The sequence below is a fragment of the Apium graveolens genome, chromosome 11, assembly GCF_009905375.1.
Source record: "Apium graveolens cultivar Ventura chromosome 11, ASM990537v1, whole genome shotgun sequence".
Lineage (NCBI taxonomy): Eukaryota > Viridiplantae > Streptophyta > Magnoliopsida > Apiales > Apiaceae > Apium > Apium graveolens.
In genome coordinates this window covers 13,111,824-13,131,072 of record NC_133657.1, presented here as the reverse complement: position 1 = coordinate 13,131,072, position 19,249 = coordinate 13,111,824, and the positions used below count along the sequence as shown (strand labels likewise).

The 19,249-nt window shown below is 36.4% G+C and overlaps 2 protein-coding genes across 3 annotated transcripts; both read right to left on the bottom strand.

Moving 5' to 3' along the window:
* Positions 1–13,190: 13,190 nt before the first annotated feature.
* On the bottom strand, positions 13,191–16,035 carry LOC141698120 (uncharacterized). Of its 2 annotated transcripts, none has more exons than XM_074502736.1 (7): positions 15,883–16,035; positions 15,250–15,365; positions 14,926–15,146; positions 14,427–14,643; positions 14,105–14,190; positions 13,816–13,907; positions 13,191–13,699 (listed from the first exon to the last, which is right to left on the bottom strand). In XM_074502736.1, exons 2-7 carry the CDS (start codon positions 15,337–15,339, stop codon positions 13,458–13,460), a joined length of 948 nt encoding a protein of 315 aa, XP_074358837.1. In that variant the 5' UTR covers positions 15,340–15,365; positions 15,883–16,035; the 3' UTR covers positions 13,191–13,457. The 2 variants fall into 2 exon arrangements, with proteins under 2 accessions (XP_074358837.1, XP_074358838.1); XM_074502737.1 differs by lacking the exon at positions 15,883–16,035 and adding an exon at positions 15,551–15,688.
* Positions 16,036–16,822: 787 nt separating this feature from the next.
* Positions 16,823–17,227, bottom strand: LOC141695359 (secreted RxLR effector protein 161-like). Its single transcript, XM_074499611.1, has one exon. The coding sequence runs from the start codon at positions 17,225–17,227 to the stop codon at positions 16,823–16,825; it is 405 nt and encodes a 134-aa protein (XP_074355712.1).
* Positions 17,228–19,249: the final 2,022 nt, after the last annotated feature.

The window sequence follows — 19,249 nt, the reverse complement described above, 5'->3', positions numbered from 1 at the left end:
TAAGGCTTTCGCTCCATTCATTTAGCTTCCCGCGCCGGAGTTTCTTTCTCTGGTATTTGTTTCAGAGGGCTTTGGGCCTTGTAGAGTCCGAGATGCTATTCAAGTCCGGTTTGAAGCCGCCCACACGTGTAACACTAGAGAAGCAACTAAAGAGAGTTCTAGCCCGGTAAAGTCTAGAGTTAGAGTCCTCAACTCCGTAAAAGAGGCAACTCTAGTTGCATAGAAACACGGGTACTGTATAGTAGGTATAGGGTAGACTATTAGGCCCGGAAAGGTAGCGTAAACAGCTATTTTAGAAGCCTGCAAAGGTTATTGGATTTAGTCTACCATTAAAATATGGAACGCCTACTTTCACCTTCTTTGTGATGTCTTCTTCAGTGTCATAAGGCTCATAGTAATCTCTTTCAAGCAACTTCCCCATTCCAGTCTAATCTAAGAAGGGAGTTTGTGGCACTTGTGGGGGCCTGCCAACCCGGACTTCCCGTCTCGGAACTAGATTAGGTGGCTGGTCCTCTTGTTGTTCACCTTGTTCAGCATCTCCTTCCTTATTAGTCTTTCCTCCGGATGATTCTCCTTCATGATTGACCGCCAAGTTTCCTGTAAACTGAGGCTGCTCTTCAGATTATAGATATCCCACACGAGCATTCAGGCTACGGAGTTGTTCATTCATGCCCTAGAATTGCTCCACCAACTGTAGTAGCAACTCATTTCGTTGATAATCGGTTAATCTTCCTCGAAAGGATTTTCCCGTACGAGTAGACATCCTGCTCTAATACCAGTCACCGAGCATACACTCGTCAACAGCTGCATTACAATTCATTGGGATTTGTTCGCCTGCCACGTGACCGGTTTCAGATGTCTTCATCTCATTAATTGCTGCTAACGAGGAAAACCGAGATCCAGTGCTCGTAACGTAATATGTCTAGTCTCCTAGTGCCCTTTGGGAGGACGTTGCAGATGTCCGGGAGTGCCCCAGATTGAAGTTATGCGTAGCTTTGTGTAATTGAGCTTGACTTAGTTGGTTTCAAAGGGGCCCCGCGGCAGGTAACCAAGTCTGCTAACCTTCACTCCTTTTTTCTGGTACTGCTTGCTGAGATCGGCATATAAAAGAGAGGGATCGGATGGAAGGATTTATCAACCTTTATTTCTTTCACTTGAACACAGAAGTGAGCTACCTCTATTCTATTTGAAGTAACGGATTCACATGCCTGCCTTAGACAGAGACGAAGCCTAGCTTTCTTCCTTCACTTATGAACTAGAACAGAGTAGATTTCAAACCTTACTTGAAACTCTTTCTCGCCTAACGTCTCTCCGTGCCTTATGAACATTGATTTGCCCTCGAGTAGCTGAACTAGGTCAAAACTAGCTACTAGGAAAAAAGACCACTATTTGAACCTCAAGCTTGTGGACAAGTTGCTTCCCTTTCTGTGCTTTTACGCTGGCCTCTTCGATTACATTCCTTTCTTGGGTTCACTAGAAATGTCATCTCTCTCTTCCTATCCGATATCAACCATCAAACCCTGTCAGATAGAAACCTACCTACTCGGCTCATCTGTTTGCCCGAGTTAGACCGCTAGCATCTTACCTTACATCAAAAGTCCCTACCCCCACCTTTCTCTAGCCCGTCACGAGCAATCGAATGAGTTTTGGGAAATGTGAAAGAAAAGAAGATATATGCCCGGTGTCTCATTCAAGCTTTAGGCTTGTTCGGAAAGTCCTATCTTTCCAGCGCTCGCCTCTAGCCCTATCTTTCGCCTAGGTGGAGAGGAGGCCTATTCACGGCCTTTTATCCTATACAATACGCACCTTACCTGAAGATCAAATTCCCCCTGGCGAACTATTCATATTAGATTCACCGGCTGGATTCAGGAAGCGTGAAAGCGGTCAAATGGAAGTTGTTCTTACTTTTGAACGGAGAAGCACCATTTCCAACTATTCATGCCATCTTCATTCAAAGTACAAAAAGCATCATGAAGAAAACATCAACCCGACTTTGAATTAATACCCGGGTTGAAAGCAATCAACTTTTACTTAAAATATTTTCTAAATACAAAAAATATTAAATAGAAAACATCAACCCGGTTTTGGATTCATACCCGGATTGAAAGCATTCAATTTTTACTGAGAATATTTTCCAAGTACAAAACATTATAAAGCCAAAAACAAACCGGCTATGGATTCATACCCGGGTTGAAAGCAATCAATTTTTACTTATATTTTTTTTTAAGTGCAAAATAATTATATACCCGGGATGAAAACAATCAATTTTAAATTAAAATATATTCTAAATATAAAGAGCGTAGTAAAGGAAATATGCTACTAAGAAATATCAACAAAAAAAGCAAGGGAAACCATATTAAATAGCAATCCGGATTGGAAACCAATCCGGCCAAAGTCAAGGATCAAACATCATCCAGAACAAATAAAGTACTAGGGAATAACTAATTACACGGGCATGGCCCAAACAACTTTGCAAAACCTAGACAGATCTAGAAGAAACTGGGATTGGGTCCGTCATATGGTTCTGGCTCTCCCTCTCCTAGCTCAATTACAGCTTTTGCAGTAAGGAATTCATGAATGAAGCTTGGTCAACTTGCCCCGGGGTCAGTCTTGACATGTTTCTCAGCAACAACCCAGACTCTCTGCACATCCGAAGCCCCGGCTTGAGCAACCGCCATGTCATATTCTTCACTGGTCTTGAACTCGGCAATGATACCATTCTTGTCAAGATTCTCTTTTGGTACTAACTCAGCTTTAAGCTTTTCCACCTCCTTCTGCAGCTGATCAGCCTGATCTTTTTCCTCCTTAAGTTGTCCTTTCAACCTGGTTTCAACAGTCTTAAAGCCCTCCAGGGCCTCATCCAGCTCATCCTTCAAGTTATCTATCTGGTCCTTCTCAGCATCGGCTCTTTTTATTGGCCTCTCGGACCTCATCAGCAATAGCACTTCCAACCTATAAGAAGGTAAGAAAAAATAACTAGATCAAAAAAGATAAATCTACCCGGGTATGATAAAAGCAATATAGTATCAACATAACTCGGTACCCGGTTACCTTCTTAAAAGCTGCAGCCAACCCGGATCCCTCCATCTCGTCACAGTCATCATCAGCCGGGATATCATACATGAAGTTAGCAAGGTCGTCCAAAGTTTTATTTCCCACTTCACGGCTCCCCATCTGGGCCATTTCCCTCAGTATCACAAACGACCTTATCAGCAACAACTGTCTTACCCCGGGGAGGCTTGGAACTCGGGTTGTTCCTCTTTTTCTTACGAGGGGGATCGTCATCATCGGGAATATTCTGAATAACAGGATCAATATTCATGGGTTCGAAACCCGGATTAACCTCGTTATGAGGGGCGGAAGACTTGGAACCACCCTTAGCATTGGCCGACCCGGACCCAGTACCAGCAATGCTCTCTGTTTTGAAAGCAAGTCCAAGGCTATTGAAAGCAGCAGCATAGGCAGAATAAGACATTATAGCAGTGTAATCCGGGTTATAATGAGGCAAACCTGAAAGAAAACAAAGAAAATCAAGTCAAAATAATATAGCAGAGTCGGGTAGAACATTACAAAAGACTGGGGTAAGCATAGTATAAAGGATCCGGGCATGAAACCACAACAAAAGAAGGTATAAAAAAAACAATCCAAGGCAAATAAAATAAATACTTACACCTAAAATTAAATAGAGACTTGTGATTCAAGAAAGTATCTCGGGTAAGCTGATACCCGAGACAATCATAAAAAGCCCTAATCTGATCCATAGCCTCACCCTCAAGTACAGCCTGGTGAAACTTGGTTTCAATCCCATCTAAAGTGAAGTAAGGGAGGTAGGCTAGATCAATTCCCTTCAGCAATATAATCTCCCCATTTCAGTACTTCAGTGAGGTCTGGTGCATAACCGGGTTGGACCTACCCAGACCATACCCACACTCGGCAGCTTTAAACCGGATCTTATAGAAGGGTTTTTGACTAGATTTAGACAAGTAAAAAAACTGGTGGAATAATTTTAGGGTAGGCTGAAACCTGGACTTATTACAACAAGCTATGAACCAGGTCATAGACTTAATCCCATTTGGAGTAATCTATATAGGGGGAATCTTGTAAACATGCTTACAAAGATGCTTAATAAACATGTGGCACTGGGGATTCCGCCCGGATCTAAGATGCTCCATCCAAACCAGGACAAAGCCATCAGCCGGTCGGTGGTAGATCCTTTCGTGAGGTTCCGGCCATCTTCATTCAATGTCTAGGGTCAACTAAAACGCGTCCAGGGTCGCGTTATCCATCCCAACCGTATTTACTTCAGCGAAAGAGTCCTTCAAGGCGTAGTGCTCCTTGCTTATGATCATGTCCGCAAAAGCACGATCCAGCTCCGCCTGATTATACATCCCGGGATGACCATTTGGTTGTTTTTCGTACTTGATTCTCAAATAATAAACATAATTTTCAACTTCTCGGGCCTTGATCAAAAAATGATATTTGACATCAATCCAGTATCCCTCAGGAGTAAAAGGTATAGATATATCCGGGTGCTTCTTAACCTGGAATCTACTAATAATCTCATTTGAGGTCACAGTTGTCTTACCCATCTTTACCCGGGAATGGTTTATTTCAGAAGAATATGGATCACTCTATTGGCTGGACGTACTCGGGGAGCACGTTAATTATCTCTTTGCAAGTACCTTAGTCTGGACCATATACCTATCAAGATCAATGTGAGTTATTCTGGATTTCTACAAGTTTTATGTTTTTACAAAGTGGTTCGGACCTTGCACTTTATGTTAGTTCTACCATAACATGCCAATCTGGATCGGTATTGCAAGTCCAACCCGTCCATGCATCACTAGTTCGGACTAGCATTATCCTAAACAAGATATTCCTACTTATCAAAAAAAGAAAAACAAAGTCATATAACAATCACCCATACCTGGGCATGACTTCCAACCCGGGTATAACCGAAAATCCTATCCCAGCAAAATAATAAATACAGACCCAGTATAGCAAACCATACCCGGGTACAAACCCCCATACCCGGCCATAACCAAAAACCCCAAACCAATAACAGTTTCTAGCAAGAATCAAATAACAAAATATGTCAAATTTACATGTACATACGTTTATTTTAGCCAAGAACACCAAGGGCATCAGTAAAGCCTAGAAGAATGAAAACCCAAATCAAACCAAAAGCAACCTATCCTTTACAGATCTATGCCCAAAAACTCAAAACAAGCCACCGGGACAAGCATATTATAACAACACATATTGATACCATAACAAAACGAAACACCAACTATATATATATATGCATGCAAAACTAGAACAAAGAATCAACAATGAGGGAAGAATAAAAGAAAAAAGTGAAACTTACAAGTCGTGAATAAGGAGAAAGGAATCGAGAGCAACAACAATTGGTGGCGGTGGAACAATAAAGAAGCACTTCAACACTTCGACTCCTCACAAAAATCAGAGAGAAAAAAAGAAGAAAGCGAATGGTGACTGTTGAGAATTTTGAAGAAATTGAAAAAAAAAAGAATAAGGGGCATAAGCTTTCATAGGGAAGTAGGAGTGAGAAACCGCCCTGCCACGTGGCACCATACTATTGGCTACCCATTTAGTTACAAATATATATATACACAAATATATGTATATATACCTGTAATTAAACACAATAATCATTATGGGGCACTTTTCAAAGAGTACTAACTTCCCACAATTCAAAGTGGAAAGGAGAAATTGAATAGACATTATAACTTCCCCAATTTTTACTGAGTTCAAAGTATCCAACTCGGGACCCATTTCTTCTACTTCAATCCGGATTGGAGCATACTCACAATAACCGGATTAGGGGGCAATAAAGAAGCAAAAAATTTCTAATATAACAAATTTCTTCTACTTCAATCCGGCTCGGAGCACACTCACCTTCCCCGGATTGAGGGGCAAGAAATCATCAAAATTTTCCTAGGGCAGCAAATTCCCTATACCAGAATCTGGATTGGTCTCTACAACACCATACCCGGATTGGGGGCAAGAAAGCAGCAGGATTTTCCTAAGACACAAATTTCTTCTCCCTGAATCCGGATTGATCTCTAAAACCCCATACCCGGATTGGGGGCAAGGAAGCAGCAAAATTCTTTCAAGGCAACCAATTTCTTCTACTTAAATTTGGATTTGGTCTCTACAATACCATACCTGGATTGGGGCCAAGAAAGAAGTAGAAAAATTCTCCAAGGAAACCAATTTCTTCTACTTGAATCTGGATTGGTTTCTACAACACCATACCCGGATTGGGGGTAAGAAAGCAACAAAAAAAATTCAAGGCAACCAAATTTTTCTACCTGAATCCGGACGAGACCAATACCCGGATTAGGGGAAAGAAAGCAGCAAAAAATTTCCAAGTAAGCCAAATTCTTCTACTTGAATCCGAATTAGTCTCTATAACACCAAAACCTGATTTGGGGGCAAGAAAGCAGCAGAAAATTCTCCAGGGCAACAACCATTCCATATCCTTGCTCTACTCCCTCATCCAGAAAATCTATATAAGGGAGTGCGGGGCAAATGATAGGGCATGAGCAACCTGGCTAGCATTCAACCCAGCTCTAAGCTGAGGCAGACTCAGTTGGAGAGCCAAGACCCCCTAACCCGGTACAAGTTAACGAAATATGTCAGGCTCACATGGATAGCCAGATCCAAGCCCAAACTAGGAGCAGGATCAACTCTGAGCTAGAATCCAACCTTGCCATCAGGAGAGCCGGGCTCGAGGAGGGCCCAGGCCCAGCCCAACTTAGACACAAGCATACCCCACATCCCACAATAGAGGGGCACATCAACAACAAACAACTAAAACAAACATGACACGCGTTAGCACACCTTTGATGCATCCTAAAGGTGGTCCTTACATGGACATGTGTAGGAAATTCATCTGAGCCAGACGTTCTCCGCCTCAACAATGAACGGCCCTAATCAAAAGGTACCGATTCCTAAACCCTATCTTTGGGCTCAAATCCCCCTCCAGTGTTCTTTTGCAGATACCCCACAACAGTTACACCGCAACCGCGAGAAGGGTCTCGGCGCGGTGTCGAAAGAAGTAGCCCGTACACCGGAATTATCAAATATAACGGATTGACTGAGTTTAATTTTATCAATAACATTATCTCATATTATCATACATCAATATCATGTGGTTTGAGATCAAGTTTTAAAGACCAATTTGATAATTCTGTCACTACTATGTACAAATAGAAATTTCATTCTCGTTACCGAGGTATCAATCTCATTATACTTAGAAAGAAAAAATTATTTTGATCAGTATTTACAAAATTATTTTGATCAGTATATGTTCTGGTTATCATCCTCAATTTCTACTCGTATTAACCATCGAAATATCCCCTTATATTATATTTTTAATGTGGAGTTGGTAAATCTTTTGTGAATTGTTCTCATTAAATGAAGCTAAGGTGCTCAGGAGATCGTCGCGTTTGTTTTTAGTTTCTAAAATATTTATATTAATGCTGGTGTTTCAGGAAGATTAAAAGTTAGTATAGGCTAGGGTGCTCGGGAGATCATCGACTTTATTTTTAGTTTTTAAAATATTTGTATTGATTTTATAAAACAATTCGAAAATAAGACGACTAATGATTTAGCTTATCTATTTATTTTTCAAACTTTTTTTTATCGTAGGTAACCTGCAGCCGCTACCCTTCGGGTGCACACTGGGTAAACCCTCCGGGCTCACGCAATAGCCTGCAAACTACGTGAACCAAGGTAAACCGATCAAGATAGGGCTGCTCATGGGTTATCCAACCCGTTATAACCGACCTGACCCAACCCTAAATTCGGTCGACCAAACCGAACCATCTAAAACCGTAGGTTAATTGGGCTGACTTTTGATTGGGCCGTTTGTAATGGGTTGGGTCAAAGTTTAGATATTTAAAACCTTAACCCAACCCAACCCGGTTATATATATATATACTATTTTATATGATTATAGTCTAGATTATTATATAGTTCAATAATCCATGCATTGAATCACTTGGTCGCTGTTACCCTTCTAAAATGGAGATTTAGTTAGCCAAGTATTCGTTGTATAACATGTATATGGTATATAATTACAAGACAGATCATTTCATTACCTCCTACCAACATGACAACCAATTTCAACTACACTTATTTTTCTTTAAACAAAAATAGTTATTTAAACTCATATATTACTTGGAGATTTTGTGTAAGCTTATAAGTTATGCATCATGACAGTTCTAATAATATGATTGTGACATAATATATTTTTTATAACCCGATCAACCCAACATTAACCAACCCAACCCGTCAAAGGATTAGTAGGGTTGGGTTCTTTAATTTTTTCGAGATTAATGGGTTGAAATTTTTGTAACCCGTGCTAAATGGGTTCGATCGTTAAAAGGGTCAAACCGACCCAACCCAGCCCATATGCAGCCTGTTATTCCCTAACAATACAACAAGAATTACATAAGGGGGGTTGAATGTAATTCTGGCTTCTTTTTGAGATTTATGAAAAATGGTTCTAACTCAATTTATATCTAACTGTTTGATTTGTAAAGTGCGGAATAAAAAGTTAAGTAAATCAAACACAAAGTAATAAAAACTCAGGTCTTTAAAACTTTCTGGTGGATTTGAATATATCCACCAGATATATAATATATATATATATATATATATCGAGTAAGAACCCTGTGAAGCTTGAATAGCTCACAGCTGCTTACAAATATGAACAACTAAACTTACAGAGAAATGCTATATGATTCAGCTTACAAATGTTTCTCTGAGAATATATTTGCTTAGTCTTGTTAGTTGTTCTACTTGATACACTTGGTTTATATATTGATGTGACTCAACTTAAACCCTTTTTGTGTCATTTGTAATGTAGAGTAAATAGGGTATCGATTTACGGCGAGGATCAAGAGCTTACTTCTCTTCTATTTCGCTAATGGTATCAAGAATGAATTTATTTTGTTTATCTAACAGCTAAATTAACTAGTAAGCAAGAAGAAGGTTTGTTTGTAAATAATTAAAGAAACATGTTGGAAAGCATGTAGATCCACCCTAAACTCATGACACAATTCTAAAATTTATCTGATATGTTTTGAAAGATACCTATAGAGAACCCGCCATGACCACATAGAAACAAGTTCTGTTACTCGTATAACCCCATGACCACATAGAAAGGTTGAAACGAATTACACACTTATACAACTAATCCCATGACCACATAGAAAGATTAATTGACTTTACAGAGATAGCAATCACAAAATATAACTGGATGACCACATATCATAGTTAATTCATGATGCATCTCTATAAGTATTGACGTATATACAGGCACAATCAAGAACACATCTCAGAAAATCAAAACTGTATAATTGTCATAAAGTTTAGGGCTTCAAAACAGTCATCCAACAATAATAAACTAGCCAACCATAATCATAGTAAAAGTGATAGGATACATGAGAATATTAAAATAAAATACAAAGTGTAGAGTTAAAAGAATTATCTCTATGTTGTGGATATCAAATCTCCAAACATAAAGTCCTCCTCCTTCTCCTCTTAGATTCTTCTCTTGGTGGCTATAGATACATACCTTCTATCTCTAATAATATAAACCTAATATAAAAAGTATTCTTATTCTTTTTAGGAATAAACAAGAGTTTCCAAAATTGAATGGGATTTTACGGTCAAAATTCGTAATTGACTTTTCTATGCTGTTACTGGGCTGATCCGAGTTGATTTTTAAGTGTAGACCATTCTCTAATGAAAGAGAATCTTGTTATCTTTGCGCGGGCTGTTGAATCGCCCAAATCTGATGAACGGAACTCAAGATACGGCCCAAACAATAAGTCTTGCTCGTGTAGCACACTAAATCCGAATTTTCTTCTAATTTAGCTCCAATCCTTTCCAATGTAGAATTCTTTGCCTCCTACAATAAAATATTATAAACTAATTAATAAAGGTCCAACTAAATTCAAAACATAATCAATATGGGAACAAATATCATCTAAAATATACACAAAAATATATTCTATCATATATCACCAAGTTTACATAGTAATAAGACAAGATAATAAAACAAAACATATAAGTCTAACTCCATGCTGCTTCACTACTCTATTCCAGCATCTTTGAATATCTTCATAATAGCATGGAAATGGTAATTCTTTTTTGTTCTCAAAAACCTGCTAAACAGGCTGCCACATTCCTTTTGCAAACACTCGACGCATGTGACTGTGTTGTCACTGTCAACAGATATTTGAGTTGATCATCTGTCGGGTACATGCTTGTTATCCGCCGAGTATCCTTGTTGATCATCTGTCGGGTAGCTTTGTTGATCATCCGTCGGGTAGCCATTTGTCACTTGACTCCATTTTATTTGTGCAGAATTACAAGACATCTGATATTTACATTTAATCAACCTATTCTGCACATCGCCTAGCAGTCTACATGATTCATAAGCTACTACAGAATCTATACAAAGTTGTTTGCAGAAATATGCTACAGTACTTATTGTTACATAAGCTACTCACCCGGTGGATATCAATTAGTCATCCGTCGGGACTATATTGAATCATCCATCGGGACTATAATTAATCATCCGTCGGGTGCTACAAAATTCACTAAATTAAATTTACTAAGGTGTTTTGTTTAGCTTATTATCAAGTACATAACATATTCCTAACACAGCACTAGATCAAAAGTATAGTTATCTCATTTTTAACCGACTGAGCCACGGGCTTTATTTTTCAAACTTGTTGCTTATTAGATTTGGGATTTGTCCCTGTTAAATTCCTCTGAGTTAATAAAATTTGCTTTAATTTTTTTCAAAAAAAGGTTAAATTTGACGTTACCCACATCAAATGTGTTCTTTTTTCATGAATTCATTTAAACTGCGCAATAACATGTAGAAAAAGACAAACTAGATGAAACGAACAGATAGCTAGTACTATAAATACACTGCAAAATGTTTGGAAAATTATAACAAAAGTGATCAATATCACTTTAATATCTAGCCGCGGCTAAGAGCATCTCCAATAAATGCAGCTTCTAGGGTGCCAACACTTGCCAACTCACTAAAAATAATAATTTTTATTTTATTTTTCATTCATGTCAAATGTAGCAATTTTTATCTCCAATAATTAGCACATCTTCAAGTTGCCTGAATGGTCCCCACATTTGATAAATAAATAAATATCATACAATAAAAGAGGAAATTGTAATTTACACACATTTAGTACAGATATATTTTAACTATTAAGAGGGGTTGTCAGGAGGTTGACAAAAGTGTTGGCAACTTCTCTTGACAACAACTTCTCTTGGCAACCGAGCACTTTTACCTTTCCAATAGAAAGACACTCAAAGGTGTTTGACACATAGATGTTGGCACTCTTGCAAGCACCCCAATATATAAATAAACTGAGGATACTTGAAATCGCATATCTGAATGAATCAGGATTGAACCAAAAGAGGACATCATAGATTTATGTAGGGTCTAGTTTATTAATTGCCGGCCAGTATGCACCTGAATTTAGTGGCTGTCAAGGAAGTCTTAAACTGGACATAAATGGGGGTTGAAATCAATTCTACTGTTCGTGATTGTTTGACATCTTCATTTTTCTTCGGTTTTCCTCATTTTTCTTCGGTTTTCCTCTTTTTACAGTTTAATTTTGAAGAGAAAATGACAGATTTGTATTTATCTATTTTCTCTAGCGTGTTTTTCAGATTTTTTGAAAAAAGTGAAAATTAAATTATGGTTGCTAAATGCCATAAAATTTTACTCAGTACAATAATGAGTAATTACAATAATGAGTAATTACAATAATGTCCCTGCCATCTTTGTTAAATGCACCTAGTTTTCCGTAGTATTGTACATCCTCTTTTCTCTCTTAAATGATCTCCCTTAAATTCTTTGCACGAAAAACATAATACATGCTTTAAAATTTTTTGCTTATATTTAAATTATATTATTATTCACGTTTCATGTTAAAAAAATATTAGTTATTTATTATTTCTTACTTATATTTTATTTTATTTATATATTTTCAATACAATTATTTATTTTCCTATTTTTCATTCGATCCCATCTTTCTTTATGATATTGGGTAAAATTACGATTTTTAAAATAAAATTGTAAAAAATATCATCTTTCTTTAAAAATATTTTCCAAAAATACGATTTACAATTTTACGGTCAAATTAAAAACTGAAATCAAGTATAAATATAATTTTAAAATCAAGTAATTATAATCATCTTCTTTCGTATAAAAAAAACTTTTTCTAAAAAAACTTTAATAGTTTTGATAATTTACTTATAAAATTTATTTAAATAAAATACATCACATTTTTGTATTTAAATTAAAATAAGTACACTTTAATCTCACGAGTCACAAGAGTGCTATGTTGTATCGCAATCAGCAACTACTAAACACTACATTTTTAATGCACGAGAAAGATATAAATGTAATTTCTGATTACTGCATTAAACAAATTTTTACTTTAAAATCTTCACTTTCTTTTCTTGTATATGAAAACTCAGGAAGGCAAGTAAAAAAAAATTCCTATTCTTTCCTTCCATATTCAATTCTTTTTCTTTTCTTCAACTAAAAAACTCAGGAATACGATAATGAGTAGTTTTTTTTTGACTAATTTGTCTCACATACTTTACAATTGAGCATTTGTTCTAACAAATTTCGGAGATGAGCCAGAATCGAAATCAGAATCTCGGACGACAATAGATAAGCCCTTGACAAATCTCGCAATGAGCAGTATTTTGTAAATCAATTCGAGTCCATTTCAAACCTCCTGCAATTTTCCAGAATATAAATACGGCAACTATTTGACATACCTTTTTTTCCTGAAACAACCGTTCACTGACTTACCTAATCTACAAAGAAGCAAGGACACGTTCAACTTCATTATTAGGTTAATGTCAAGTGTCTTTTGACAAGGTATTGATAAAAAATCTAACTTCCCCGGCAAAATGTCCCCCCATCAACTTTTATACGGTTGAAACTTTCTCACTGTGTCGTATATAATTATAGCACACACAACATGATGAATTACTTATGCAGTTGTGTTCTGCCACAACTAAACAAACTGCATGAACAAGTTAAGTGCAAAACTACTCCTTTATATCAACTAAAATATATACATATCAGAACCCATGAAAGAGATCACTAAATTGCATTCTCTCTATCTGCATTACACATCATAAATTCACAGGGTACAAACAAAGGGCTGAAAATTTGCAAAAAGATTGTTCTCGCGAGCTTAGACTAATACATTCCCATATAATAACTACCTTCAACTCTTAACCCGTAAAACTCAACAAAGAGGAAGTATCAAAATATACAAATTTCTCATCCAACCAAATATAAACGAGATTAAGGGAAGCCGATTAGTGTCTTGCTGTTCAAGTCCAAAAGATTTACAAAGTCATCAGGCATGACGATTCCTGGTGAAGAAGTTGAAGTCGTGGTGTTGTACCCTCAATTGTTTAAGCCAAGAATCTGCTACACTCTGAAGCGAGTTCAATTTATCTTGATCACGGCTACTCTTGCTGGAGGCCCACACATGTTCTTGCATCTTATACGTGACTGCCCCAAAAGGGGCGAGAGAGATTCCTTTCCCATTTTTTTGCTTCCTTTTGGTACTCCACATTTCATCTTCAAGATCTAAATCTGAAATTTATAAATAGATCAGATAAGTTTTTACATAAGCACAAAAGGAAGGGAAATTAATAAAAATTTAAGAAAGGAAGAGAACAAAGAATAATGTATACGAAGCAAGTTAAGACCTTGAAATGAAGATGAGAGGGTGTGATATGTGAGGAAACATGTTGATAGTTCCTTTAAGGTTCTTCCCATGGGAATGTGATAAATTGGATACCTGCAAATATCAATTTCGATATCTATTCACAACCAGCAACATATAAATGAAATTTGGGAAAGTAATTCTGTTCTTTCTTTAACAAACATGTATTACATTAATCTGTTTGTTGATTTGTTTAACAATAACAGACATTACCAGAAAGCAAAATGGAATCAGACTATAAAATATAATCAGAAGAAAAGAAAAAAAGTTACCATGCCACTGCGAGCCAACTAGCCGGTGAGAGATCCACACTCCTTAAGGACATTAATCCTGGGTACCTTTCCGCTAATTCAGTTATCTAAAAGAAAAATAAAGTAACTCAATCAGAATAATCTGTCATCTTACTTGCCAGTATTAGATCAACCTCTTCTGGGAACCAAGTTCTAAATCCTTGCAAACCAAAAAGGGATTCGTAACTTGTGATGGCTCCTAATGCATTTAAGTTATGATCCAATGCAGAAATGAGAAAGTAGCAAGGATTATAATATGCAATTGGATCATAGGACATTAGGACATGAAAAGCTCAAAAGATACCTTATCCATGAGAGGAACCCTTCCATAAGGAGTTGAGCTCTCGAAGTGTTGAAAATAAAGGTTCCCCAATCTATTATTATGATGCCAGAGGAACTCTTGTTCAAAGCCCTCCTCAGAGGAACACCCATCCCATCTTGACAGCTTTTCACTCTCACTTTCATCACTGAATGAATCGCTAAAAGAGTCCCTCGTCCCACTCACTGAATCGGTATCATCCCTATACAATATCATACTAAATTCATCACAGCAATCTCGAAAACTCATTTAAAAAAGAAAACAAGGTACTGGCTTTTTGTAAAATCCCAGAGTACCAAACTATATTTACCATACAAGACACTGATGAACCCCCAACAGATGTATGAACAGAAGATCCTAACTTCGTAAATCAATTACATAAACCCCCTCAACTCTCTCACAGACACGCACATAAACTTATTCAATGAAAATTAGCGAAAATAAGGTACTAGAAAACTCGTAAAAAACAAATTAACTGAATTACCGCAAAGAGTTTAAAGACAGATTGCTGGTAAAAATCTGAATTGCAGAGAGATAAGGCACATAGTACTGGACAACATTATCTCCATTATCCAAACTAATCGGGACTCCAGCGCCATAAGCACTCCATTCATCATAACAATTCCAAAGATCACTCAAGGTAAAAAACTCCACATTATCTCTCTCCCATGGATGCCAAAGACTATTCAGCTTCATAATCTCACTCTGATTTCATCAAAAATACAAAATCACAACTACATACAATAATCACAAACTAAGCCCTAAAATCACCACTACCACATTAAAAATACAAACAAAAAAAACAAACCTTGGGTAGAAATTGAGATGGCGCTACAGGTGTTGTGCAATTAAGAAAACAATCCAGGTTTGATTGTGATGATCCTTTCTCCATAACCATAACTTGTAAAATCACCCTTTTTTTCCCTGGAAGCAAATAAAATTATCAAAGAAAAAACACAAGAAATAAGAGACAAAACAAGAGAAACAACTTGGTCCACAATTAACTCAATTTATAAACGTGTAGAGCCTCTATTTTATACAATAAAAGACTGTTTCTTGATAGCTAAAAGAGCCCTTTTTACATAGTGTGATTTTATGTAGGCACTAACCTTGACCAAGACTCCAAGGCAATACAAATATCAAACTTTCACTTCAACCAAGTTTCAAAGTGTAATCAAAACCACAAATTTAAAGATAAAAATTAAAAAGTTTCAAGAAAATGATATGTTAACATACTAAGCCTTTTTCCGAATCTTGTGCAAGAAAATGTTAAGAATTTATGGGGAAAGGTTTGAACTTTTATAGACCCATGATCTTGAAAACACCTAAATCAATCCTTATCATAACATTTCATAACGAAACCATTCAAAAGTATATGTATTGTTGAAAACAAACTAACTTTTTTCTCAACCAAATAAAAGATATAATAATGGGGCTTTACTTTTGGATGGTTTGATGAACAAGATGAAAGCAGCAAGGGGGATGTAGAAAGAAAGAGTGAATTGAGGTTATGAAATTAAAGCAATTACGTAAGGCGTTTCTAGTTGTTATGGTAACTTGGCGTCTTCTTTATCTGGATATGTGTTGCCACTTTTAGACTCAGCTCCATTATGGTATTAAAATATCAAAATTAATGATATATCCCAATTTGTCAATTTTTTAAGTTTATAGTAATAAATGTATAAAAGGATGAGCAATGAAGTTTTATCTAATTATGTAGCAAGTCGATATATTTTAACTTTTCAATGGATTTGGCAACAGTGTGAACCTGCTCTTACTATGATATTGAGATAAATATTTTTATTTCATCGACAGGAGGTTTAAATGTTATATTTATATAATAGATGTTATATTTATATAATAGACATGCTATAAATTAGAGAGAAATTTTGGAGAAGATAATATTTTTATCTTATTCACTCGTCTAAAAAATGTACAAACAAGCCTTTATATAAGCTATGTAAACATAGGTTATAAGATAATGAAAAGCCAAAGGTTGGAAGATCTAAAGTTTGGAGAGTCAAAAGATTAAGAACCTGAAATGTTGTGATAAGTAAGAGTCAAGTAAGAGTCATTCACATTTAACTTGTACATAACACTCCCCCTTGAATGACTTATATGAACAACATACCTCGTTAAAACCTTTATTAGGAAAAACCTAGTGGGAAAAACTCTAGTAGAGGAAAAAAAGTACATGTGTTGTACATATTTTAAAATAATGTCTTCCCCTCATTTTAACATAACTACTAGATGTCCCGAAATTTGCGCATTCCAATCTTGTGTTCTAACTTCTTGAAAGAAGATGTTGGAAGTGCTTTTGTAAACAAATCTGCTGGATTTTCACATGAGCGAATTTGACAAACATTAATATCTCCCATTTGCTAAAGTTCATGAGTGAAGAAGAATTTTGGATCAATGTACTTTGTCCGATCTTCTTTAATGTAGCCTTCCTTGGTCTGAGTGATACATGCTTCATTACCTTCAAAAAGAACATTAGGACTTCCTTTATTAACTGAAATATCACATGATTCTCGAATACGATGGACTAGAGATCTTAACCATACACATTCTCGACTTGTTTCATGAAGTGCTAACAACTCAACATGATTCGAAGAAGTTGCTGCAAGAATCTGTTTTGTCGATCGCAAAGATATTGCAGTCTCGCCATATGTGAATATATAACCTGTTTGTGATCTTCCTTTGTGTGGATCAAACCGATATCTTTCATCTGCATAACTAACTAATTCCACTTTTGAGTCTTTAGAATAAAATAAACCCATATCCATTGTTCCTCAAAGATATCTTAATATTTGTTTCACACCAATCCAATGTCTTCGAGTTGGAGCAGAACTATGTCTTGCCAAAAGGTTAACAGAAAATGCAATATCAGGACGTGTACAATTGGCAAGATATATCAGTGCACCCATGACAATAAGATATGGTACTTCAGGACCAAGAAGTTCTTCTCTCTTTTCTCTTGGGCGGAATGGATCCTTATTATTTTCTAATGATCGTACAATCATGGGTGTACTCACAGGATATGCCTTATCCATAATAAACTGTTTAAGAATCTTTTTAATATATGAAGACTGGTGGACAAAGATTCCTTTAGATAAATGTTCAACTTGAAAACCAAGGCAAAGTTTTGTTTTACCCAAATCCTTCATTTCAAACTCTCTTTTCAAATATCCAATCGTCTCATGGAGTTCATCTGGAGTTCCAATGATGTTTAAATCATCAACATATACTGCAATGATAGTAAACCCCAATTTTGTCCTTTTAATATAAACACATGGACATATTACATTATTAGTATATCCATTTTTCAAAAGATATTCACTGAGACGATTGTACCACATACGACCTGATTGTTTCAATCCATATATTGATCTTTGTAATTTAATTGAGTAAATCTCTCGGGGTCTTGAACTATATGCTTCAGGCATTTTTAATCCATCAGGGATCTTCATGTAAATGTCACTATCGAGTGACCCATACAAGTAGGAAGTCACAACATTCATTAAATTCATTCAGAGCCCTTCTAGAATTGATAAACTTATTAAAAATATGAATGTTGTTGCATCCATTACCGGGGAATAAGTTTCTTCGTAATCGATTCCCGATCATTGTGAGAAGCCTTGAGCAACAAGGCGTGTCGTGTATCTCACAAATTCATTTTTCTCATTTCTTTTACGCACAAATACCCATCTATATCCAACGGGTTTTACACCTGCAGGTGTTTGGACAATAGGTCCAAAAACTTGGCATTTTTCAAGTGATTTCAATTCTGCTTCAATAGCTTCTTTCCACTTTGAACAATCATTCTTCGTTTACATTCATAGATCGATCTAGGCTCATGATCCTCGATTTCCTCAGAAATGTTAAGTGCAGCTGCATATGCAAATATATCATTCATGACAATTTCTTTTTTCTGTTCCACCTCTTTCCTAAAATGACATAATTTATCGAGATCTCTTCATTATCAACAATTTCAGGTGTTTGATCATCCTTGGAAGACGTCTCTTCAGTGATCAAATTTATAATGTTATTTGATGTTCCAACTTTCTTATCAAGTTTCCTTGTTTTTCTTGGAGTTTTATCCTTGGATCCAATAGGTCTACCACGCTTCTGGCGTGCTTTAGACTCATTTGCTAGCATGATTTTATTATCTTCTTCAGGAAGTTTAATCTTACAAGGAACATTAATAGTTGTATATGTGACTTTGTCACATTCTTGACATCAGTAAATACATCAGAAAATCTATTTGCGACTTCTTGTAGGTGGATAATCTTTTGAACTTCAAGTTCACATTGATTTGTTCGAGGATCATAATGAGACAGGGATACTACATTCCACAAAATTTCTTGCTTTTCTTTTTCAAATTTTGTCTTATCTCCCCCTAATGCAGGAAAAACTGTCTCATCAAATTAACAATCGGCAAATCTTGCCGTGAATAAATCACCAGTCTTGGGCTCCAAATATATAATAATCGAGGGAGAATCAAATCCAATATATACCCCTAATCTTATTTGGGGTCCCATTTTTGTTCGTTGGGGAGGGGATATTGGAACATAAACTGCACACCCAAAAATTTTCAAGTGAAAGATATTTGGTTCTTGACCATTTACCAGTTGTATTGGGGAATATTTATGATAAGAAATCAGTCTTTACCGGACTAAAGAAGCCACATGTAATATTGCATGTCCCCACGCGGTAATTGGTAAATTTGTTCTCATAAGTAATGGTATCGCAATTAGTTGGAGCCTTTTAATGAAAGACTCGGTAAGATCATTTTGAGTGTGTGTGTG

Coding starts and splice junctions, on each gene's coding strand:
- LOC141698120 (XM_074502736.1), bottom strand. CDS start 15,339: ATGGTTATGGAGAAAGGATCATCACAATCAAACCTGGATTGTTTTCTT. Junction 15,147..15,249: donor CATCTCAATTTCTACCCAAG/GTTTGTTTTTTT, acceptor TGATGAAATCAG/AGTGAGATTATGAAGCTGAA. Junction 13,700..13,815: donor CCTCTCATCTTCATTTCAAG/GTCTTAACTTGC, acceptor TATAAATTTCAG/ATTTAGATCTTGAAGATGAA.
- LOC141695359 (XM_074499611.1), bottom strand. CDS start 17,227: ATGGATATGGGTTTATTTTATTCTAAAGACTCAAAAGTGGAATTAGTT.